The 25,690-nt window shown below is 41.0% G+C and overlaps 1 protein-coding gene across 1 annotated transcript; it reads right to left on the reverse strand.

Annotated features, from left to right (window-relative positions):
• Positions 1-85: 85 nt before the first annotated feature.
• On the reverse strand, positions 86-25,626 carry NUFIP1 (nuclear FMR1 interacting protein 1). Its single transcript, XM_030477611.1, is given in 11 exon segments — positions 86-2,457; positions 5,768-6,000; positions 7,723-7,851; positions 11,485-11,747; positions 15,076-15,168; positions 22,685-22,761; positions 23,083-23,145; positions 23,770-23,877; positions 25,027-25,115; positions 25,349-25,589; positions 25,591-25,626. Coding segments are annotated over 11 exon segments (1,692 nt in total). The 3' UTR covers positions 86-2,097.
• Positions 25,627-25,690: the final 64 nt, after the last annotated feature.

The raw sequence follows: 25,690 nt of genomic DNA on the forward strand, positions 1-25,690 counted from the left end.
ATTTATGCCATGTACTGCTCTCCCCCAGAAGAAACCTACCTCTTCCTATCTACATGAAACAGAAAAGATTTTCTTCTGACAAAGCTTTTGGGTTTTTGTGAAAGTTTAATATTCTTAAGTCCATAATGACAACAGTATAAAGAATTCAGATTCAAGGGATTTTGGGCTTTTTTTTTTTTTTTTTTTAAACGAAAGCTAAGAGTGTACAGTCAAAGAAAGCTCTGCCATCAACTTGATAGGGACAGAAGCATGTTAAGAGGCGTTTAAAGTGCAATTTAGTAGCAATCCTAAGACATCCATTTCTTTTTCCTGAAGCTGTTACCCATGCTTTCAACAGCACCAGTACCACTCCACTCTGAAATCAGGTTCTGCCCGAGTGCCAGACCTCTGTAGCTTACAGTCCTTTGCTGGTATTTTTACTCTGGTATTTTCATCAGAGTAAAACTGTAAGTGCCATAAGCAAGTCAGTGCAATTGAGATGGCTTGTGGGATTATTATGGGAAGAATGAATCATCTGCCTTGGAAATATAAATGTTTGTGATCACTGCTTCTATTCTGCACATATATTCCTGAGACACACAACTTTTACAAGGGTGTTGATATTTATATAATTCCATAAATTTAGATAGTGAATTACAAACACAATATGCAGTCGTAGCTATAAATAGCAGAGCAGTGGGACAGAATTTTCAACTATTTCTTGTTTTCTGTGCACCACAAATGAGATGTATGGCACAAGTTAAGGAATTAGAGGAAAGAAATTACAGTTATTAAGCAACAACAAAAAAAACCCCCTCCATGTGAGTCTCCCTATTTTAGATGGTGAAATGGAAAGCTGGACTTCCATCAAAGAACAAGAAAATAAAAATAAAAGCAATCCCCGAGATTTAACTCTCAAATTTAACCATGATTAAAAGACAAAGAGCAGACTCTGAAGTGGAGATTTTGGTAACGATGATTTTCGTGGCATGTTTTCAGTGTCAATGTGACAAACTTAACACCTGCCCTTGACAAGAAGCATTCTGACAAACAAATGCACAATGTAATCAAAAGGCTAAACTTGTTTCTAAACCTTGGCTGATGCTTTTATGTTCACGACACTATGGATGTACACAACAGATCTATGACAAACAGAACAGACCACTGAATGTTGTAGGAGCATTGTAACAATGCACCAAGGAAGACATTCTTCCAATAGGCCAACTAATAAACTCCCAGTGCATATGAAAAAGGGTCAAATCAGTAACTCCTGGTAAACTTTCTAAACTCTAATAATATTCTTAATACTAAGATTTTGCTTCAAGAGTTAGATTTGTCAGGCAATGACTGTAACAGCAGTTAAGGCTTAATATTGGGTACCTGAGGTCAACTAGCAACCTAGAACTGATGCAAGCAGCTAACAGTCATATCTTTTTTGGGTTTATTTATTTGTTAAAAAAAAAAAAAAAACAACAAATGCTTCTTGCATCAGTCTGCACCCTCATTTCCAATGCTCTGCTTGGTTAAATTGGTTCAGAGAGGAAGAGTCTCCTACTGCAAGCACTGCTTTTAGAGCCGGGTCAATTACATCTTCCATTTCATTTCTTCCCTGTATACTGGATATACTACATTTGTATTGGATATATTGCATCAATAACAGCCGGGAAAAACAAAATGTGCAATGAATTAAAACTTCAGAAGTACATTGAAATAATTCTGGACACTCGGATACTCCCAGAGACACCAGACCACAATTTCCCACGAGGAAGATCCACCCTACCACAGCATTACTTGGCTCTGGTGATGGACTGACACACACTTCATAAACAGGTAAAACATTCAGAGCTCTGAAGCTCAGAAGTGGGGATCTGCACCTACTCTAGGCAAGGTCCTACTCTGTGCCACTGCTGCGTTTCTGCCATGGGGAAATGCAATTACTCAAAACAGATGATGTTTTCACAAGGAAATGGCTACCTCAGGCAGAACAGACCAGAAAAGTGGTTTTAACAGTTCTCAGTATGTAATTTAATGATCATTTTGTTATACTGATGTTTTTCAAAAAGCATCAGTCAGGTAGAAAACATGAGCCTTCGCTTTACCGTCCACAACAGACATCATCTACAGTACTTCTTCACACTGAATTGATGGGGTTTCCCACGTGTCCTCATCTGCCAAGTGAGCCATCTGCGAAGTCTGATCCTCGGGTGCTTTCTCACCCTGGGCTATTAATAATGCATCTTCTCTTCCTCCTGCTAACTGAAGGTCAGAGCTACAAGAACAATTAGATTCATTGAGTTTGTCTGTCAAAGACTCTGCCATAGCTGTTGTAGAGGGCCGTACAGCCTCTGTTTCAGCTTGTGGTTCTGTTTCAGCTTGTGGTTCTGTTTTAAAGCGAAGTCCAAATACGTTATTCTGGATGAGGTATCGAACACACTGCAAAATCACATTCCTTTCGTGTCGGATGTCCTGGGCCAGTAACTGGAAAGAAAGAAGAGATGATGATGCACATTTCCCTCTATTGCTCTGATACAAGCCTAGAAAGATGTATGGCTCTAGTCAGTAATTTTGAACATCTCTGAATTTAAATAGTTGGCTTTCTCACAGGAGTCCTGGATACACAGAGCAGGAGACTACCTTACCAGACACAGCCCAGAAAAGCCATATAATCCCACACTTGGTGCTTTCCCCCTGACTGAGGCTTTGGCAGAGCCAGGGAGCATGTTTGACAGCACTACCACACAGCTTTCTGGGCTGGGCAATGTAAGGGCTTGCTGTCTTCCTTGCCAAGGGGAGACCAGACCCCTTATTGCATCAGTTCAACTCACCGGCCAGGAGAAAATAAACCTGACAATTAGCAGCAAGCAGTGGGATGTCCTGGGATTCTTTTATTCTTTGTTTAGGGGTTTTTTTAGGGTCATGTGTGTCAAAAACTCAACAGGGTAAGCAAAAGGCCCAGCGTAGCAGAGAATAAGAGGTGCAACCAGGCATTCACAGAGAAGGAAGCAGGAAGGGAGCTGCTCTTCTGGGCAGCAGCACAGGTTAGTGGTTAAACACCATTTCTAGAGATAGAGGCTCATAACAGCCATGATTCACTATGGTACTGGCACCATGACTGTACCAGTGAAAAGGATGAAAAACACTGCACTGCACCAGCTACTAAGAAGGAAAAAAAATGACTGCTATAGCTGAACCTCAGACAGTGCCCACAGTGCACATATTTAAACTGCTCATTTAGCACCATTAATGCACTAAGGCAGGTAGATCAAGCTGATAACTCTGACGGTATTTCTGGATTAAACTGACAATTTCATTTTGCGCAGGTGGTAGAGAATCTCACTGAATATACCTATTCCTATATTAAGAATTTCCCCCCCAGTTATCCAAGTGTAGATCCAGATGACAGTGTTCTCATATCATGGACTGTAATACTAAGCCACACGTCCCAGTACATCAGGAGAGCAAGACTATTAGCATCTTTTACACTTTCCAGGTCATAGCATACCTGTAATTTAACATCCCTTGCATTTTTTATTAGAAAACCCCTTTGAGTAAAAGATGGTTATGAATACAAGGAAAGGGTATGTTTCATCAAGTACTAGACTGGATTTAAATAGCAATAACTGGTTTAGGCTGTAACCCACTAATACAGTATCTTAAAATGCTAGAGGCCTCCCTCATCAACTTCAACCTCATTGAAGTTCATTTTGGTGTTAAAAGAAAAAAAATAAATGAATCAGCCAGAAGGCTGAAGGAACTTCTGTCATTGTGAGCATCAGCAGAACTAGTACTCTGAAGAAACAAGTTTAAAGCAAGTGGCTAAATCTGTAACTACCTGATAGTTTTACACATTGCAGGAGATCTAGCAAAATTTAGCTTGTAATCTCACAGAGAAGCCTTTTTGTTGTTGTCAGTTTCAACAGTGGTTTAACCAGTCACTTTAAGGTGTGCATATTTCTATTTAGACTAGTTACTACAAGGTGTTACAAGCAGCTGACACCTAAAATAGGCCTTCAGAAACCTCCCATCTGAACAAAGAGATGCACATTAGGGCAGACATGGGACAGCACAGCCATGTTCTCTTTGCTCAACTAGGAGAAACTGCTGAATTCCCAAATGGCCAAATAACAGCACAGATGGGATGCACCATCGCCCTATCAAAGACTCCATCTTTGTATTATATTTTTTAATGCAGGCATAGGTATCAACAGAGTGATGCTACGAAAGCCTTTCATCAACATACAGAATGGCTAAAATGCACATTACTGTTTGCATGGCTACAAAAAGCACGTTTCAGTAGCACCCAAGCCCACTGCTGAATGACTGCAATAGACATCTTGCAGCTATTCTCCTACCCCCTCTTTTATAGCAAAAAGGGGAAGTAGGAGAATAAAAGTATCATTTCACTGATAAAAAAAATCCTTTTTTTAGCAATTCTACTTCCTCACTTTTTGGATGAATTCTCAGCAGTGACTCACTGTAAAATTTCAACCTTGCTTCCTCAAGGTTTTTCCACAATGACCATTTCTGACAGTGGAAGCGTACCTGTGAATCTCAAGCACTCCTCTGTGATTCATAGCCACAGTACACATCCTTTAAACTACAGTTTTGAGCAACATTAAAAGATACAAAAAAACCCACACACCAAAATGCAGGTTTTAAAATGGACTATACTGGCAAGCTGCAGTTCAGGCTTCCAATGTTCTACCAGCTTCTCTCAGCTTGTGGGACCTCATCTGACTCTATTCCAGAGTCCTCTTTTGCTTTGATCTCCAACAACTTTGAAGAGCAAGAGATAAAGACAACTGCATGCTTAGGGAGCTACACAAAGGGCAAACATTTCCTTTTCAGTCACTAGGAGCTTTAAGTCTTGGCAGCAACGGTACTATGTGCTAAAAGGACTATCAAGGGATTTCTCCCACATCTGTAGCTTGGGATGTGCCTTATCAGGTATCTCTTGCCTAAACATTCTGCACTGTTTCAGAGCCCTGATGTCACTGGCACCCTGCTTTCCACTGTGTTCTGTCCAGAACAAGTTTTCCCTTGATAGAGGAGCTTTATGCAGGCTGTTCGCAAAATCACGAGGGTAGCCTACTATCTGATACTGCTTCTGAGTCCTAAATGCAACAAAAGCTTCAAAGAAAGCCCCCAAGCTTCCAAATAGGATGCTTTGAACTATTACTGAAAACAGAATTGTAACACCTCAGACTACAAACCTCTTCTCACCCTTCTGAGACACCAACCTGCTCTTCAAGGTACCAGTGCTGTCACTTCCTCAGATTGATGTAAACATGCCTACCTCATGCACATGCAGGATGCAGCTCAACACCACCCTACAGTTTAAGACACCAACACCCTTATCAACAAGACCTTATTGACTGTATCTGAAAAAATTATGTGCTCCTTGATCAGAGGAAGGCAGCTGAATAGCAAAGTCAGGAGCAAAGGGAGAAAGATCAGAATAAGGCTAATGGGATCACACATAAACAAAACATACTGGATAGGGGAGAAGGAGTAAAGGTTTTGTCCTTTGTGCAGCTCATTTTAGGCACATATTTAAGTTGTCATCTCCTGCTCACCAAAGTCAGCCATTACCTGAATGTATATGAGGGTATTTCTATCTGTATATTTAAGCATCTACAGGTTCTCCAAGTGAAATGCTCACTTTGCTGTTTTTAAGACAGGATCTTTGTTAACAAACTGCTCTAACTTCCAAGAAGGAAAAGGAGAACTGCTCAGATACAGCGCTGCTCTGGTACTGGAGGCATTATTTTAGCACTAAGACTGTTACCATTTCCAGCAGAGTTGGACGGCGCTTCGGAAGGAGAGGTAATGTTCTCTTGCCCCAGTTATCAGGCCCTCTGGGGGGACGTGCATTTAAATTTGAGTTTCTCAACATCGTGCCTGCATATTCTGGACGTTTTTGCTTCGGATTTCGGCTCCAAGGAACATAAGTAGTTTGAGGCGTATTTTTGAGCGCAGGCTGGTTTTTCTCAGCTTTTGTTGCAGTCTTGACAGGGATTTCTTAAAGAAAAAAACACACTTTCATCTCAAACTTAAAAGCCTTTTTAACATTATTATATCCCCATGCACTGGCAGTTAGTTAGCACTACTCTTGCTCACATAACCTGATGTGAAGATGTTCAAGGTTTACTTGGGGGAAGGGAGGGTTTTGTTTGGTTTGGAGTTTCTTTTAAAATACAAAGAATAATCTCTAAACATTCACAGGAAAGAAAACAAGATATTTAAATTCTGCACTGCAAAAAGAAAAACAGAAGCAGTAAGAGCTGAACAAGATTTTCAAACCTCTGCCTTCTTATCGCTTAGAAAGTACATTGCTTCTGCTTCACAAAATAGCTTGCTGTAAATTTGGCTGCTAAGAAAATCATGATACAGTTAGGGCAGAGCATGCCCAAGTTCAATTCCCTGCCTGCTAGATACTCTCTCTAACTTTGAGTAAGCCATCTAGGGCAGGTAAAGCTACCTAGATAGTAACTACCTGCAAAATCAAGGAGCAGCAGCAATTTTGTACTATACACTGATGCATGCCTTCAAGAGGAGCACAAAAATCAAGTACTAGAGGGTTCACGTCTTACTGCAACACCCAGCAGCCTTCTATGGAAAAAGCCCTTAAGGACATAGAAATTTGTTCACAGGGTGAGCATAACAGCTTTTTCCTGGCACTATTCAAATAGGATTTGAAGCGAGACTGAGGGCAGGTTTCTTTTTTCTTTCCCAACTAGGGGGAAGAAAGGCTCAGGAAATTCAATTACCCTAACCAAAGACATTTTATGCCCCCCTTTTAAGCCAGCAAATGCTGCTGAGGAAAGGCAAGCAAAGAGGAGGGAAAAAACCCACCCAGCCTTTCAGGAAACTCTGAGGCCTTCTGAAGTATGCTGTAGGGCTGGGAAGCGAGGGCATTAGGTGTGGTACAGGCCAAGTGGAAAAGGCCATCCCTGTCTGCACAAATGCTGTGCTATGTCCGGGTGCTTCTCTGAGGCCAGGAAATACTACCATACTGGGAATAAGTAATGGCTCATTCAGTAACACTAGTTAGTGCTCAAAACTGGGAGAAGGGAGCAATGGGGAAACAAGAGGAGCAGAATAATGGCATAACCTTTTACTCCTCCCAACCTGTCTTTATACATGGCTTATACCAGTACTAGTATGGACTGTCACCGAAAGTAACCTGGAAAGGGTCTGTACCCAGACTGCAAGAACATCCCCACGCACAACCTTTAACAAGCTTCACTCTTTACTTGTATAAGCCTAAAAATCAACAGGTACAAGACAGCTCTGAATTACAGCACTGGTAGACAGGCCAGAAATCAAAAGGCATTTCCACAGCCAAGTGTTTTGGAGGTATAGCTGCTGAACTGCCATTATTTTAACATCTTTGCTAAATGTAAGCCACAGCTTACATGTTGTATTTTCTTCTGCAACACTCTGATTTCTCTTTAAAGTTTTTTCTCAAGAAAATGTAAGTACTATACAGGTTCTGCTTTCAGCAGTTGGGGATGTAGCCATAAAGAGCTACCACTGGGTTACTGCACTCATAAGTGATGTATTTATGAATACACACAGACTGGACAATGAGATGCAAATTGACAAAGGACCAAATAAACACAGGAGAGGTGAAACCCCCCAAAGGAGAGTAATTTGTGACCAGATTTTATCATTGCTTGCAGTCCACATCAACACAGTGACATAGGGTGGAAAGGGAGAAAGGGATGTGCTTCTACATACCTTCAGACTCGCTGTCAGATGCACTGCCATAGTTGGCTGACAATGAACTCAGGGCAGAGGTGACCTGCTTGGGTACAACAGTCAAACCCAGCCTCCCATCTTCAGCTGCTGCTTCATCCTTGTCAGATTCTGCAGGGAAAGAAAAGGCAAGAAGGACTTTTCCCAGTACTCCTGCATGTCAACAGCCAGTCTTGCTGTTGAATCCCTATCTCACTACTGCACAAACCTGATGTTGGGCACTACTGCTCAACACCATGGACTGACAAGAAAGCACCACATTTGCCTACCCTCTACAGATATTCAACGGCAAAGTCCTCTCCCTGCTGGTTTACAGTCCTGCCAGCAAAACTACAGTAGCAAAAAGTTTCCTGAACAAGAGCTTGGGCTTTCTAGTTCTTTCTTCACATAACAAACATAATTATAGGTTTTTAGTATCAAGTGTAGGTAAAGAGAGAGAGAAGATATCATAATATGTTTTGAAGTCTTATTGGATTTAGTCCTGCGGAGGCGAGGGCTGGGGGAGAATGATTCACAAGCCAGTCGGGGAAGAATTAGGCTCATTCAAAGTGAGATTTGAAGAGCAAAACAATTTTTGGATAGTAAAAAAGGTCATCGGGGACACTGAGAACCAAGACTACAAATCAGATGATCAATTTTCAGCCACACTTCAGAATATTTGATATTTAAATCCCTGCAGAGCATTACAGACATGCACAAGAGAGGTATTACAGTCTCAAACTACCCAAAAAAAGAATGCCAGGAAGATAGGAGGCAAGTAACCAAAAATGCTGAAATTGAGGATACTAGGAAAACAGAGCCCTAACAGAAAAAGATTCCTAAAAATAAACATGCAAAATTTTGATAGCTTTAGTTTGAAGCAAAGGATCTATATGCACTAGAATCTTGGAAAGACTCTTGGATTTACAGTGCTAGAATTAGCAGGAAAACTAGGAAATGCTTTTCAGTAGTATACTTGCACGTAAATTTCATGCACACACCCCCCCCCCCCCCCCCCACTAGAAATAGTTTGACAAACCAGCCTGTTGAAACTCCTAGGGAAAGACTGATTGCAATCTTATTTTCACAAAGAGTTGTGTCCTCTCCCATCCCCTCTTTGTCTAAGCCTGCCCCACAGGAAAGCTGCCTCACACTTCTTCAAAAGATTTTACTGAAATACAAACTTTTGAGATCTTCATTTTGAAATCACAAACGTCTTTCCATGCTCTTCTAGTATACCATGAACAATTTACAATTCGATTTGTTGGAGGTCATGCTTTTGGGTAAAACAACTTTCAGATAAATAGGTGTGTATTTTAACTTTGTATTTTAATCTCTCTTTTAACTTTGAGCTCTTCTTGAGGAAGGTTGATTCTCACCAATTTAATAATCATGCCAATTTGCAATTACATTGGAAGCTCGTGCTGAACACAGTGGCTTTTTCTAATGGAGAATATTTAGCACCTGCATATACTTCAGCAATTACAAAAAATACCATTTACTTCAAGTTATTTTTATTTTTTTCTGTCTTTTTTCCTAGCTCATCCAAAATGTTTAGTGAATACTGTGGTTGGGTGTCGTCTTATTGAATTTTAATGAATTACTTTTAATTTGGTTTTTAGCAAATTAGGAAAACACATTTACTGCAATACATTTTCTTTTTGAGAGTTAACACCTTTGGAGGAACTGTCATGTATTACTGAATACAACTGACTGTTTCTGGTCAGTACATACCTCAAAATTTTATGCCTGACAGGTCCATCATATTACCTTGTTTCTGCTTGCAACTCAAGAGGAAAAAAAATCTGTTTTGTCATCTCCCATTCAATTTCTTATCTTTTAAGGAACTAGTCACTAAGCAGAACTTAAGCGAATGCATTATGCAAAAGAAAACAGAAAACCCAACACATTCCCTCCAGAGGAAGGGCTGCTGCTGTTAGAAAGGTTTGAACACCTATACCGGAAAATCATGGATTTCAGTTGTACGATTTTCTTAAAATTCTACTTACACTGTGTTTGTTATTATCTGAATAAAGACTGCACCTGGCTTTAATAATGCATAATAAGCAAGTACCATGTTCCTTTCCTACCTATTATAACAGAAGTTACTAGCTGTACTTTGGTATAATTAGACTTTTTAACATTAAGTAAAACGCAGATGCTGTGGGGAAATACAGTTATATTTAAGCATACTTAAATTTCCCAACATGCAGAGATCAGTGGAATAAACAAATTGCATAGGGATGCTGAGTTCTTGTTCCCACTAATTGAAGATTATGTTTTCAAGAGGAAAAACTCTGCATCAGACATCTTTCCAGGGGATGCATTCTAGCCTTGTTGCTAAAAATAGCTAGAGTGTAAGTCAGCTTACATGCCATATTCTAAGAGTACTGCATCACTGCTGACTATATTATAAACAGTTATATCTGGAGAGTTTATATTGCTGCCAGCATGTGGAAACAAGACATGCTCACAAAAAAAAAAAAACTAAGTGGCAATATTTCAAAGAACACACACATATGGAGAGTATCAAGAGCAATAATACAGCAAAAAACAGAATTAAAAGAAAAATGCTGACATTTTAAATAATTCACTTAACTCGTACAAGGAAATCCATTTATTTTCACATTCTTAACACTGTTATTTTCAAAACCACAAAAGTGTATTCAATAGTCTTTAAAAATAATTTGATTGTTGAAGTACCTCATTCTTCTTCTGGCTTTATAAAGCTTTTCTTATTTTACATTGGTTTAGCAACCTAAGCTGGTGCATGTCCTTTAGACTACTGCACAGTATTTACATCAGAACATGTAATACTGTACACAAACTTTATGGACACACTTTCAAACCCCTGACTAGCAAGGAAAAGCTTCAGCATCTAAACATAAAAGAACTCAGATGCTATTTCTTTTCTTCTCGTTCCTGAAGTTACTACAGCATCACTTCCCTATGGCCCAAACCACTTCGCATTTGCTGCCTCTCCCAGATAAGTGTTTTGGACAACAAAGCATTTCTAATCAGAGGATTATAGGTAGAATAAGATTATTATGATAAAGCACTTGTTAAAACAAAGACAGAATTGAGGTGCTCCATTAACAGCTCAGAAAACCTCTTCAATTTGTTAGCTAAATATTGATTTAAAGCCAGTAATGTATTTTAAAACACACAAAGCTAAGATAAATAAGTATCCAGCATGGTTAATTTTCAAATCCAAGACACACCTACATCCTGTCTACCAACATCTTTTCCCCTTCAGGTTAAGCATTCTTCGATGATACAGAACTGTACAGAATTCTTTAGATAAAGCACTGACCCATTCTTGCACAATAACCACACTGGGAATTTTCTCAGAAGACCATGTCCTGAATCAGGATCTCTCTTTATGGACATTTCCATTTAAAAAGAAGTTCTAAGTGCAAGTTTTAGGTGCAGGGATGTTTGACTACCTTCAAGCTTATAACCCTGTTGGCCCTGGTACTATTCTAGCCACAATGCGGCAATCCTGTATTTTTTGTTAGTAACCATGAGAAGGTACTACAGGTTCCCCCGTATTCTTCTCCAAGAATACCATAAAGCCTTGCATCCATCTTCTACTAAGAGAGTTTTCCTATTTTAAACATGCACAGTTAGCCCTCTTTCAGTCAAGGACAGAGTTTACATGGTTTTGGAAATCTCCAGCTCTCCCCAGAAGTTGCTAGTTACACAAAAGGTCAGTCATAAGTAGTACTACTTAAAATAAAAGTACTCCAATTTCCTTCATCTTACCGACATCACTGTTTGCCAGAAGACCAAGAGGGTCTACGTCCCTCACGTATGGCTGAGATGCCAAAGCGTGCTGGTTTTCACGTTCCTTTTCACACACGCCGTTTTCCAGTCCATCTGCTTCATTTTGAGTTTTAGGTACATTATAATCACCACCATTTTTCCTAAATTTCTTCCAGAACGGGCGCCTTTGTCTTCTCTTCTGTCTTCCTTGCTGCCCAAGCCTCTCCTCATTTCCTGAAGGTTTCCACATCCCCTTCATTTTGCTGGAGAAAAGAAACACAAAGCTCATACAAATGACAAGCTATGAGAATAAACTTTACTGACATAATCAAACAGCTTAGATTTAAGATTCAGTAACATAGCATGATGCCAGGACTTACTCCAGCTCAGCTAACATGTGGTGACAGACCAGACAGGCAGTCACAGCTCATCTCATTGGCAGGGCAATGTGACAAAGCTGGAACCTAAATGAAGAGTTTGAAGTTCATGACTTATTTTTTAACAAGGCAAAGGGTACATAGGCTAAGCAAGTTTCTTGATCATCTGAGGTGCCAGGACACTGAGTTTTCCTTTCACATTACCTAGACAGAAAAGACAATATAGAAGGGACAACCTAAACTTCCTGAAAATACTTGTTTTCAAGCAACAGAAACTTAATTCAGCAAAGCCAGCCTGCAACTTAGCAGCACATTCCAACCACAAAAGACATACAAGATCTACCATCCTGGATGAGCCCCATGGTTCATTCTGCTCAGTACTCTCTCCCTCAGCCTCACCTACAGCATGGCAGAGGTCCAGTTATTCCTAGTCAACTGTACCATACTTGTACAACAGCTTGATGCGCGGACACCTTTCTCCTCACCTACTTTTGCATGGTATACCACTTAAGAGACTCTCTCTCACTAGAGATGCTCCCAAGACAACTGATGGTTTTGCATCTCACACTGTGGGATGCTGTGTGAATGTCTGGCATCCCTGAAACCTTGTAGCAAGGTGTTAATATTTTGTGAAAAATTACTTCCTTTAGTTTGTCTTCATTCTGATCTCTAAAAAGGTCATTTGGTACCTCCATCCCTGTCGAGTTGCGAAAAAGCAGTGTACAACTGCATTCTATTCACCTCTTCCCACCTCTGCAGTTTTTCTAGACCTCCATTATAGAGCCCTTCCACGCTACCCACTTCTTTTCTTGTACAGAAACATTCCTATTACCAACACTCCTCTCTTCCATACCTTTCCAGCCTAATTAAGTCCTTCTTGAAAGGACAGGGCCTGCCACAGCATTCAAAACAGCTTTATATCACAACAAAATACATTTCATTTCATTCTCCAGTCATTTCATGACAGTGTCTAACACTGACTGCTTGGCCCAGAGAGCGTCATCCACTGTAGCGCTCCTGTGGCACAAGAGGCAAGTCATCACCTTCCTGTCCATCAGTCTCTCATCCACAAAAGGAGATTAATATTAGCTCCCATAATTCCACTCCATTTAGACAGAGAACTGCATTTCTGAATTTGTACAACCAGACTCTAAATTCAGGATATTGTTGTATAACCTGTAAGATATTGAGAAAATATAGACTCAATTAGAGGTGTTGTCCTTGACCAAAGGTTAACAACAACATTTTGATTTCCCTGGGGCCTCAAACACCCAGAAAGGAACTCCAAGGTCACAAACACATCCCAACAAACAACAGCCTAGCATCTGCCTTCTGCTTTCCCCTCGTGAAAGATATACTACTCTTCACATCCCATTCAGAGGGTATAAAGAGCCATGCGCTATTACTCAGCCGTTGCAAGACACCAGACAGACTACCAAAGTGGTCCTTCTGCATCTCTAATCTCACATGTGGGGATGCTGAGAATTAGCAGTGTAAAGCACTTCAGACAACCACAAATGGAAAGCACCGTGGAAGTGTTAAGTATCTAATCCTTCCTAAATCTTACTTAGCTATTTGCTTTAACAGTACAGCTTGCAGAGAATAAGCTGTATTCTATTTTTGTCTCATGCATCAGTAAATTTGCCAGATAAGCACCAATTCCAGGATCTTCACTGTTGATATACAAAGCAGAAACGACAGCTCTTTGGACAAGTCATCAAGTCTATAGTGCTAGCACCCCGGGGGGAAAAAAGATATTTCTAGAATCAACCAGTGTTAAAGGTCACTGAGTGAAAGGAAGCAACCTGTAATTTTGAGGACTCTTTTTCCGAACAATTTTCCAGATATAAAGTTACTAACAAACATAATAGTATGGAAGTGCTGATTGACATGTAAGACTACATAATTTATCTGACTCACAGCCACAACAGCTACAAAACAAACCTGCAGACACCAAACAGTTTGTTACTGTGACAAGCAAAACTCATCTTTGCTTGTAAGAATCTCCAAACTTAGTATTACATGTTTGCAGCTTTAGCCTCAATGCCTAGGTTTGGTTCCTTGGGTCCAATGGACTTCTGCAACTTCATATCCTATAAAAGAAGTTTTACTTCCTTCAGTCTTTTATAAACCTTTCCTTCCAAAAATCATGAAAGGCAACTGGCTGGAAGGGGGGGATAAATGTTGGGTCTTATGAAACCCACACTGCACCAAGGTAATTTGCACTGTCACCATTTAACAAATTATACTAGCCTGACATGAAACCTATTCTGCACTGGCTCAACCACTTCACCATGGTGCAAGTTTTTATTGCTTTGGTGCCATCCCCTATTAAAAAAAGACAACCAAAGCAAGCCCCTAGGCAAGCTCCAGCTTCACTTCCACGCAGCAGTAAATGGTATTTAGCAAGAGCCCTTAGGACTGAGTCTGCTCCTGCCTTCCAGCTCAGTCGTTCTAGTTTAAATAGGTGATATTCTGTGAGCATGAACCATTATAACATTTTTTTATACAGCCTTCCCACAGGCCCTAAAGTAGAGCTAATGAAGTTATCTGGTTCCAAAGAACACTGACACTGATGGGAAAAGAACAAAGACCATGCTGGAAAGTAATTTCCCAATAAAAGGGAGAGAACAGATACAAGTCCAAGAGGAGTAAGTACTAGGCTCAGAACAAAGGTAAAAGGTAGATAAAGATTATGGAGGGCAGAAGAAGAAGTAGCACTACTTAAGCTATGAAAATTAAGTTAAATCTTCCTCCCCTCTTCACCTGATTATTGATTTATCACTTGAAAGGAGAGAGTAAGAAGCCAAATCTGCTCATAAAATCTCCCTTGGTCATTTTCAGGCACTAAAGGATTAGGGTATTCATTATGCTGCATGACTTCCGTCCCCATTATTTCTTCTTCAGAGACCACGGTTACACTGATCTAATGAATGGCCACTAGGATGTGGTTTTCTCAAACAAGCTAGAGTGCAGAATTCAGCAAGAACATCAGATTTCTAATACAATTATTGTTTAATTTAACTGAAGTGGACTATGAAGCACTGTAAACAAAAGAACATTACATCTGCAGTTTGTTAAATGACCTGTCCCCATCAAAGGGCAGCTAGATGGTGTGTACAGTGGAAGCAGTAAGTGCTGGGAGACCACACTAAGAGAGTGTACTTCTGCACTTATGAGAAGGAAAGTAACTAGCTTGTTTCAAAACACTTACCCAAACTGCTGGGTAGTCAGCACTTCTCCCCTTTCTTCCTTCTGCATCTGCATTGCCTTCTTCCTTTCAATGTTTGCCGATGTAGGAAAATTTCTAGAAGGAAAAACAAATTCACTGGATCTTAAATGATTCACTGCACTATGTCAATTCCCCCTTTACAAAACCAGCATCCTTTATAAACATAATAAATTTTTAAAACATTTCATTGAAGTTTAACAGACTGTTTCCTTCTCAAAAAGGCATTGGTGAGGAAAAGAAATCTGAGTGCACTTCAGCTTACGTACTCACGTTATTAAAAAATAAAAATAAATTATACCAAATTGGCATGATTAGATTTACCAAACCATCAAACAAGCTACAGACAAACAGTGCAGTTACACTTACAGCTCCTCTGCTTATCCCTACACATAACAGCACAATTTAGTCCTGCAATTTGATTTTTATGGTGCTTCAATTGGAGTATTTGAATGATCTTAAAAGGTACAACATGCCTTTAGCAACTGCTGAGTTCTTACAATATCAAAAAAAAAGCCTGTAAGAACAGCTTCTGGGCGCACAAGATTGCTTTAATGTGACAGTCAGTGAAAAGCACACAAGTTTCCTCTCAAGCAATACTCAGTATTGTGCTTGCACACTGACCTCTAGTTCACCAAAATTACTGCCCCTTTTTAATTCAGCTTCAAGAAAAATCGCTAAGTCATGTGGATCAAAACAAATTTACTGTTATAACCATCTCCCAAACCACCCCTCCTCTATTCCCCACCTTCCTCCCTCCAAACAAATGCCACTCTGGTTCTAACATGCAAAGCCTGCTGCAAATTACCGTCAAAGCCCAAAAATGGCTCTGCTAGTTGCTCTGTAAACATCAGTCAGCTAAATCCCAGTACTTTGAGATAAAGGTGGTAAATGAGAAACACAAGTGCACCACCACCTCCCTCAGCTTCTGGATAGCAACACAAAGCGTAAGTATTTGATAAATCTGTTAAAATGGAGTAATGAGAAACTTGGAACAGCTAGTCACTATATACAGCTATCACAAAGGACGTATCAGTCTCTAAATATTTAATCTTACCACATGCATCTTCCCCATTTTACAACATGAATGTTATGCGTCACATTGATGCAAGACAACTTCAACCACATACCCAGGGAAAAAGATGTAAGCATTTCCTATGGGACACACCTAAACATGCTACAGAACTTGTCTCCTTTAAGAGGATGTGAACACAGGCTGTCAACATCTATTTCCATTGGATTTCTCCCGGAAATCCGCCATACAGCAAAAGTGAGCATAGGAATGTGATGTTTTATCTCCATTCTTCCCTGTTAGCTACATTTGTTCATCCATGATATTACACTTCCAGCACACAGCAAGCATGCAATGAATTATTTAATCTCAAGAGCTTCACACTGGCAAAGACCCTTGTGCTTGGCATCTCTCCACAGTTTTAGGACAAGATGCTTTCCTTCATCCAAGTAAAGCTCACAAGAGAGTGAGCTACAAAATAAGTAGTTATGCTCAAACAAGCCTCAAGTTTGTCTTAGAATTTCTTTTTTACTTTAAAGATATATGGGAAGACCCTTAATCCTGAAGCAAAGGAGTCTTCAAAGTGCTCCTGTAGTTATGCTGATTAAGGACATATTCAGACATGCTCTCACAACATGATTTGAGATCTAACTGCCTCCCACTTTCATTCCTATGAGTTACCACTCCCTCCACCGAGCCACCATAATGGATCCATGAATACTTTCAGTTCGATTCATTGCCAAGACAGATAGATTTCTCCTAAACCACCCTTCTAGTTGACACAGGCACTAACTAACAGCCAAAAAGAGCTCAAGCCATAAGTCCAAGTATGCCTGCAAAAGCACATCTGAAGGAACGTGTAGTGGTTGCATTCATTTTCTCCAGCTCTTCTCAAATGTCAAGTAAAATGTTAATTTTACTCACTACCTTTACCTTGTGCAGAATCTGAACCTATTTTGACAGCACAGGTGCAGTGTTTCATTTCATTCACAGCGAGCAAACGAGCATCTGCTAGTTTATTCTTCTATGTAAGGACATGGTGAGCAGTAAGCTCTAGATGTGCGAGTCCACAGGTCACCCACCCTAGTACAAGGTAGACTGGGTTCACTCCTCCATAGGTGCTCTGCTGTGCAAGGATGAGACTGGGCTAAGCCCACCAGTGGGTCCTGGTGGGACGTGGCCAAGTCAATCCCAGCTGTCCCTGCAAGGAACAAGTGGACCAGAGAGACATGGACCAAAGTTACACACCCACCACAATGCACCAGTCCCAGTGCAACTCCACAACCCATCAGGTGCCCAGCACGAAGGGTCTGTGCACCTCCTAGCATCAGCTAGATGTGCCCATGGAGGCACGAAAACTCAGCTGGACCCTAGGTGGAGGCATATGCCTCCGATCGAAACATTATGGTCTTGAGGTACAATTCTATGTCACGCTTTGCAAATTTCACTGTCTAAGGACAGCCGCAAAGTACTCAAGAGAGACCAAAAATCAAAAAGAGGAATTTAATTATTTATTTATTTTTTAAATATACAGAGGACTCTTATTCAGGAAGGCTGCTCCTGAACAGAGGTGTGACAATGCAGAAGGAAGAGCCTATACTGAACTTCTCCACATAAAAGGCCATGTGTTAAAATCTGATGAGCTGACTTGGGTTTGAATCCTTCTCAGAAGACATGCCCTCCTCCTCCCTCCCTAACAAAATGAGGTTCTTAAAATGCTACCTACAAACACCACTAAAGTAGAAGTAGCCTAGCACTTAGGTCCTGCAAACAACTTGTCAGAGCTTGAATACAGACAGCTTCATCAGTCACCACAAAGTCTTTATGAACCTAAGCAACTTATTGTATAAGAGGGAGTTAAACCAGGATGTAATGGTCTGGCACACTAGATTTCATGAAGGATCCAGTACTGCCCGAGAAAGAAGCCCCATTTCACACCAGTTGCAGTTTCCAACCATAGACACTTCTATAATCTAAATTTGAAGGTTTTCCATGTAAATTGTCAATGTAACACCAGAAAAATGGTTTTCTGGCTGAGTATATTATATATACACACCAAAGTGACATGCAGGAAAAGGATACCCTAAGCTTCCACAGACAGGAATGGTGACACTAAGCATAATCACTAGCATGTGTGCCTTAGTGAATAGGGCTTCCCCCCCCGCCAGTAAATGAGTGCACTAGCCAAAGTTATACATGTTTTATAAACCAGCTTTTATAAGCCAGCACTCTATCTTGCTCACATAAACATCACAGTAAACTAGCTCTTAGCAAGCAGCAGAAAACCAGAGCTTTGCCAATGTGTAACAGAAGAGAGACCTGTTTCTACAGCAGTTTACACAATTAATTTGAGTCGAAACCTATACAAGTTTATCACCTTTACAGGAGCAGCACTGGGATCAAATTGCTTCAATAATTTCTTGAGCTTGATTGCATATGCACAACCAACAGCAAAGGGGACACGATACCCCAAAGGGACCAAAGATGGCCCAACACAGAGCTGATAAAAATCTTGGTTTAAGACTTCCAGCCATTTTATCAGGCATTGCATCTCTAGAGTGATCTTGCCATATGTTAGCTGAGGCAGTTTTACTGCTAATCCATCCCTGCAGTTCAGAGCAAACTTTATGGTATCTATGTTTACCTTGATCTACCACACATTCCTTCTATTTGCTTCATATTCTCTACTTTTACTAGGTGCTAAGAAAATACTTTCCTTATTACATATTTAACTACTATAAACACAACATCAGTGAGGACTCCAAGCTACTTTAGGATTATCATTATTCAACTAGAAAACCACGAATTCAAAGTAGTGTGGTTGACAGTACTGGCCTTCATTCATTAAACACATGCTCAGCCTATGAGATGTGTTGCAAGGAAATACAGCAGTCAATCCCTAACTGAACAAAGAAAACCCAGTAGATTAGAGGAGGGGAGGAGAGGGAGAATTTACAAGGAGCACACAAGATCAAAAAGATCCTCCAAAGTTATATTAGGACCTGAGCAAAAGTAAGTTTAACGATTCACTTTAACACCAGAGCAGCCTTGCAACATTCTAATAACCTTTGCTCAAGAAGAGTTGGGTTAGAAACAGATGGGCTAGAAAGACCCAGATCTCACTTGGGAAGAAGCGAAGACAGCAACACCTCATTCTGACACATCAAGGAAATGCAATGTAGATAATTGCCTTCAAGCTTGTGTTTAAGAAAAAATATGCTGAAAACAGCACATTTCTCAACACTTGGAAGGGATAGGACAAATCAAAACAAGAAAAGTGATTGTAATCACCGAAGTTGATGTCAGACTTCACAACCATCTGTCTGCAAAACATAGGGGAACCCTGAGTTTCTGCAGAACTTCATCTCTATTGCTGTTGGCTTAATTAGATTGCCTGGCTCAGCAGGTTCAACAGGCCACAAACCATTAAAGAATCTTTTAGGTAAGCAGAGGCATGAAGGCTGCAGCAATGAACAAGGCATTGTACAGAATCAGACAGGGAAACAGCGTTCCAGCCCAGCATACTTCATCCAGAGATACTCGCTCCTTACCAGCTCTCTCCCTTCTCTTCCCTCTACATCAGTAAGGCTGCACTTTAAACACAGGCTCTTTCTAAAAGATTTTAAGCAGGATACACAACTGAGCAACACAGCAGCTAATTAAGAAGAAAAAAATCTCAACTCTAAGTAATTATTTATAACAGCTGAAAGAACAAGACAGGATTGTTAGGGATGCAGCATGGAAACACACATGTTAATTCACTGCAACCTAATTAGAAACAAACTACTAATGACCTAAAAAGATTCATTCTCAGCTCTGACTGGAGCTTCTTGAAAGAAAAAGGCTTTTTCCTGTCACCATAAACCAAAACTGCCTAATAACTCAGACTCCCTCTGGTGTCCTTTTTTCCTGTACAATGCAGTGTTTTCTGTGAGTCAACAACAGACCTTCAGTACTAAACTGACGCTTTGCTGGTGACCCAATTAATGCTTCACAAAGGTTTCAACTGGGTTTCTCTCTCCCTTTTCCCTTTTAATTAAAATGAAAAAAAAAAAAAAAAAGAATGGAAAAAAGCAGGATGCAAGTAGAGTTTCCTTGCTGTACAAAGAGTAACAAAAGACACCCAGGTAGTCATCCTACACCCATCCATTACAGCTAAATAAGATGCCCACAGGACTGAAGTACCAATATAAACCACAGCACTACTCCATCTAGTGGCACTGGCTTAGAAGGTACTAATCCCATACTGCCTTTTTTGGTTGGTGGTTGTAACTATTGGACTTTATTTCCATTGATTTTACTGCATTTGCAGCCAATAAAGGCTTTCAGCACTGTTGTACCACAGCCAAATTATACTCACCTGTAAAAAAGCAACAGTATCCACCATGAGATTCTCTAGAAACTCAGCAAAAACAGTCTCAGGCAGAGCATCATCCTTACAATTAACTAGATAACTGTTGCTTTGTAGATAAATGTTGATTTGTAGATAAATGCTGCTCTGACTTGCAGCACACACTCCCCAACAGTATCTAAAACATGACTGTACATTCAGATCCTGCTTCCCTAGTGTTCTAGTAGATACTAGTGCATGTACTGACATGCACACCTTAAAAATCATTTCAACACTTAAACCTTGGCATCAGAAACTACACAGGAACTTTCCCAAACACCTCCCAAAACAGAAAAGTGTATAAAAAGGTGAAAATTAGTAGCAAGGATTCTGCACACCAGTATTGATGTTTTTCTTTAGAGCTACTGTTAGAAAATGAAATGTAGGCCAGCAGACAGACAAATCTAAGGAAGTTTTTGGTTTTGCTAACCCTGTTAGCACTTCATATCATAAGTAACAGTACGTGGCAAGTATCACTGCTGGGGGGGGAAAAGGATAACAATATGTAGACATACGCAAATAAAACCCAAGCCCTCAAGTATGTTATGAATAAAAGGAAAGCTTGGAAACAAAAATAATCTAATTCCAAACTTATACCTGCGCATATCACAATCAATTTTTGTTGGCTAACTACGGCATTTTAAACATGGGAAGTCAGAAAAAGCTGAAGCCACATCCAAAGGAAAGTTAAAACTTGCAGGAATCAACTTACATGGGGAGAAATTTTGCTTCTCAATATAGCAAAAAATGACATAAAGCCACAAAAAAAAAAAAAATCTCCCACCATACAATCCACTCATTTTCTGTCTAAACCACCATGTAAAAACTTATTAAGAGAAGTCACAATGAGAACAATCAGCCATGGGAATAATCTCCCCAGGGAAGTGGTGGATTCCCCAACACTGGGCACTTCTAAGATTCGGCTGGACAAGGTGCTGGGACATCTTGTCTAGATCATGCTTTGCCTAGAAGGGTTGGACCAGGTGACCCTTGAGGTCCCTTCCAACTTGGTATTCTATGATTCTAGAAGTCAGATTCAAAGCCAGAATGCATTAACACTGCTTTCTGACATAAACACTGCTTTCTGACATAAACACTGCTTTCTGACATAAACACTGCTTTCTGACATAAACACTGCTTTCTGACATAAACACAAGCTGGATTTATCAGTATGACTGCATCAGACAACTAGGTTTATTTTCATTAAAAAAAAACCAACCCAAAACCAAAAACCCAGGTGACTAGTACACTGCCCTAGCTCATCACCAGTGATCTTGAAACTAAGTTTCTATCACTTCCCACTCTGTATATAGGACTCTTGAGGACAAAACCAAAACCTCTGATCACCCACAAGACTATATTCTAAGTAAGGAAAAGTAGTGAGGAAAGCCTACAGCATCTTTCACCTGCTGCAAAAGGGTAGATTTTAGTCTGTTCAACTCAGAAAAAAAAATAAATCAGTAGGATAAGGCCTATGGAAGCACAGTGTGATTTTTTAAACACTTCAACACTGGTCAACCGAAAAAAGCTACACCACCATGACATCACAGAATGAGAAATAATGAGAAATACTGGTTACGTGGCAGCTATACCTTAACATCCTTTGTATAATGCAAGTTAAGATACCTGAAACAGCATCGTTCACAAATGCTGTTCTCTTTCAAGTAGAAAAGCAACAAGCGATATGGAAAAATCTTGAAAATGAGGAAAACTCCCTGTTGGGGTACACTTGCACAACTTAAGCTGCAGAAATTTGCACACAGCAGGATGTACTGCAATTGTAGTCAGTGCAGTAGTTCCAGATTTCTTAGCTATTAAAAAAACACCAAGAAAACATACACACATTTCTGACCTAAAATGTCTCAGTGATCAGGCTACAAGGAATGAGTTGTTCACCTCACCTGGGGTACCAAATCAAATATCTAGGAAAGCATCTAGGAAAGCATCTAGGAAAACATCTCCTTCTCAGTTGGTATCTTGCCTTCTAATGTAACCATCCAAATGATTATAGTCTCTACAGCTCGCATCCTCCCAGCTCATGCATTCTGACACAGAACACTACCGCAGGAGTTTTGCGGAGTCTAAGGAACAGCAGCAGCCAGCATGTGCTGTTACTGCCCTTCAGCTGCCATCTAACAATCACCCAGGGAAAACACAGTGAAACAAATTCATAGGTCACAAGCCTTACTCACTTTTTTCTTTCTTCTCTCCATCTAGCAATCTCTTCTGGACTATCTAATTTTATTCTTTTAGCACCAGGTGCATGTGCCTGAGAAAAAAGTATTTCATAGGAGTTTAAAAGGGGAAGGAAAAAAAAGGTACATAAAAAAAAGCATCATTCTCTCAAATTATAGTAGTATTGCACTGTTTACATCTCCAAAACTAGTGAGATGCAGTGATTATAAAATAAATCCATTTAAGAAAGTCATAGCTTTCAACATATTCTCATCCGCAATATTGTCTTACAACAGATTCTAGTCAGAGGTGATACGTTTTCCTTCCAGCAGAATGAAAGCAAGCCTCTGAAGAACAAAAAGGTCTACAGTAAACATTGCACAGACCCATATTTCGGGCCTGGGGGGATACCTACATTCTTCCAGTGTATCTGAACTATCTTCTCGTGTGCGCTGAAATTGCAACCTTCTTCTGTGCACTGCAAGATAAGGTGGTGAGCTTGAGACACACCAAATTATGCAAACAAATTATAAACAAGCATTTGAGCACACTTCAAGCTCAGTGCCAGATGCCTGTACATTTAGTTACACAGAACTTTTAAGCTACAGTCTCAAAACAAAGGTGTTTATAAAACACAGTCAGAAGGGATAATGCACTTTAAAATTTCATCTGATTTTAGAATAACCAATGAAGCCAACATATCTGATAACTGAAGAGAACATTAACCTCAGAGAAGGATTTGCAAGACTCCAGTTTCAAATGTTGATACTTCTTTGCAGTAAAGGAGTGGATTTTAAAATACGTTTTCCACATAAAGTCTTCTCACACAAAATTTATATGCTACACTGACGTCAATGAGTTAATTCCTACCATTTAGCAATACTTCACAAAAAAGACATTAAAATGACTTCAGCAATAAAACAAAAAAAACAACCAAGACCTCCCCTACACACAACATTCAGAAAAAAATCCCCTACTAACATTTTTTTGTAGCTCTGGAATCTCTTTGCGAAGACTCACTCAAAGAGCGACTACAGCTAACTACTTATCAGGCACAGAGTTAAAACTCAAAGTGTAAATAAAACAAACCAAACTCATCAACCTGTTTATGTTGTGAAACATGTTCATCATACTTCTCCTGGTTTTTATAGCCACGGTCACAGGTATCACAATAATGAGTGAAGACAGGCTCTTTTTTCTTTTTGGTCTGCTAATCAGAAAAAAAGAGATCATGTCAAGATTGCAGTGACAAGACAACAAAGTATTCTTGGTTTCAATCAGGTGCAAAACACTTTCATGAGTATTTTTGTTAATAAAGCCATCAATAAAACATGTTTCAAGAGTTTCAAAGATGAAAATGAAGTTCAAATCACTTCTCTTCCAAATAAAGCACCCTGCACTCAGCCCTTTCCACTACCATCTTTCCATCAATTGTCATGTCTGCAAACACACCAGACTGGCACACATTTATTGAGGGCTGGAAGGACAGCTAGGATACAACCCAGAGGCTCTTACCTACCAAGTCAGGCCACGCCTATTCTCACATGACACGTAAGAATTCAGAGGGCAGCAGAGATCCTTCCATCTCCCACTACACACATCAAGGTGATCTGGCTGCCTAGCCCTGGTAACATAATAGACCACTAATGTAACTGAGGCACCAGGCATCACCATGGTAAGGGCTTTTCCAAACTAAGCCTGTGTTAGAATTTGACTGAACGGCATCTTTCTTTCAATGAGCTCAAGATTTGCAGACTGACTGTCATATGCTTGCTCTCCTGTAAGGACAGGCACATTAGACAAAACTAACAGGTCTCTGTAGTACCACGGCGCAAGTCCCACATGACTGCCACCATCACAGAATGTCAGAATGGTCTGGGTTGGAAGGAACCTTAAAGATCATGTAGTTCCAATCCCCTGCCACAGGCAGGGACACCTTCCACTAGACCAGGTTGTTCCAAGCCCCGTCCAACCTGGCCTTGAACACTGCAAAGGATGGAGCAGCCACAACTTCTCTGGGCAACCTGTGCCAGTGTCTCACCACCCTCACAGGGAAGAATTTTTTCCTAATATTTAATCAAAATCTACACTCTTGCAGTTTAAAGCCATTCCCCCTTGTCCTATCTCTCCACACCCTGGTAAACAGCCCCCCTCCACCCTTCTTGTAGCCCTCCTCTAGGTATTAGAAGCTGCTCTAAGGTCTCCCTGGACCCTTCTCTTCTCCAGGCTGAACACCACTAGCTCTCTCAGCATGTCTTCACAGGAGAGGTGCTCCAGCCCTCTGACCATTCCTGTGGTCCTCCTTGGAACCACTCCAATAGGTCCCTATCTTTCTTGTGCTGTGGAATCCAGTCCTTACCTTTGGCTTGTTATTTTCTTCTGGATAGCGTTTACCAAACCCAGGCCCTTGCTCGCCTTGCCATTTCTGGGAGAAATTGCCATTTCCACCTGCCAAAAAAAAGAAGGCCAGTTATACCTGCAGCTGGTAAAACACAGCCCCTGCTCCTACCCTGCTGGGCCTGCTGTGGCAAGGAAGGGCCTGAGAGGCGAACCAGTGCTGCACAACCAGCACGAACAGCAGGTCACACACGTAGAGGGCGAGTCCTCCACCCCACAAGGGTTAGGGAGGTCCCTGCCAGTGAGGGGCGGTCAGGAGTTCACGGGTCCAAGAGACTACTCACCAGCGTGCGGGCCTTGCCGTTGCTCTCTGTAGGCCGGGGGGTACCAGGCAGCGGGTGGCACGTAACTCTCTGGCTGCGAGTAGCTGTCGTCTGGCGGGCAGCCCTCGGCAGGCGGGCGGCTGTCGATGGGCTGCGAGTAGCTGTCGGGAGGCGGGTAGCGTCCGGGCGGCGGGAAGGTGCCGGGAGGGGCCCAGAAGCCGGGGTCCCAGGCGGGCGGGCAGAAGGGCGGCGGCGGGGGGGGGGAACCCGGGCGGCGGGAACCACGGGAAGGGGTTCATGGCAGGCCCCGCGCCGCGGTGTGCGCCCACCACCACGTGGGGACACCCCGCCGGCCGCTACAAA

The sequence above is a fragment of the Strigops habroptila genome, chromosome 2 (assembly GCF_004027225.2).
Source record: "Strigops habroptila isolate Jane chromosome 2, bStrHab1.2.pri, whole genome shotgun sequence".
Lineage (NCBI taxonomy): Eukaryota > Metazoa > Chordata > Aves > Psittaciformes > Psittacidae > Strigops > Strigops habroptila.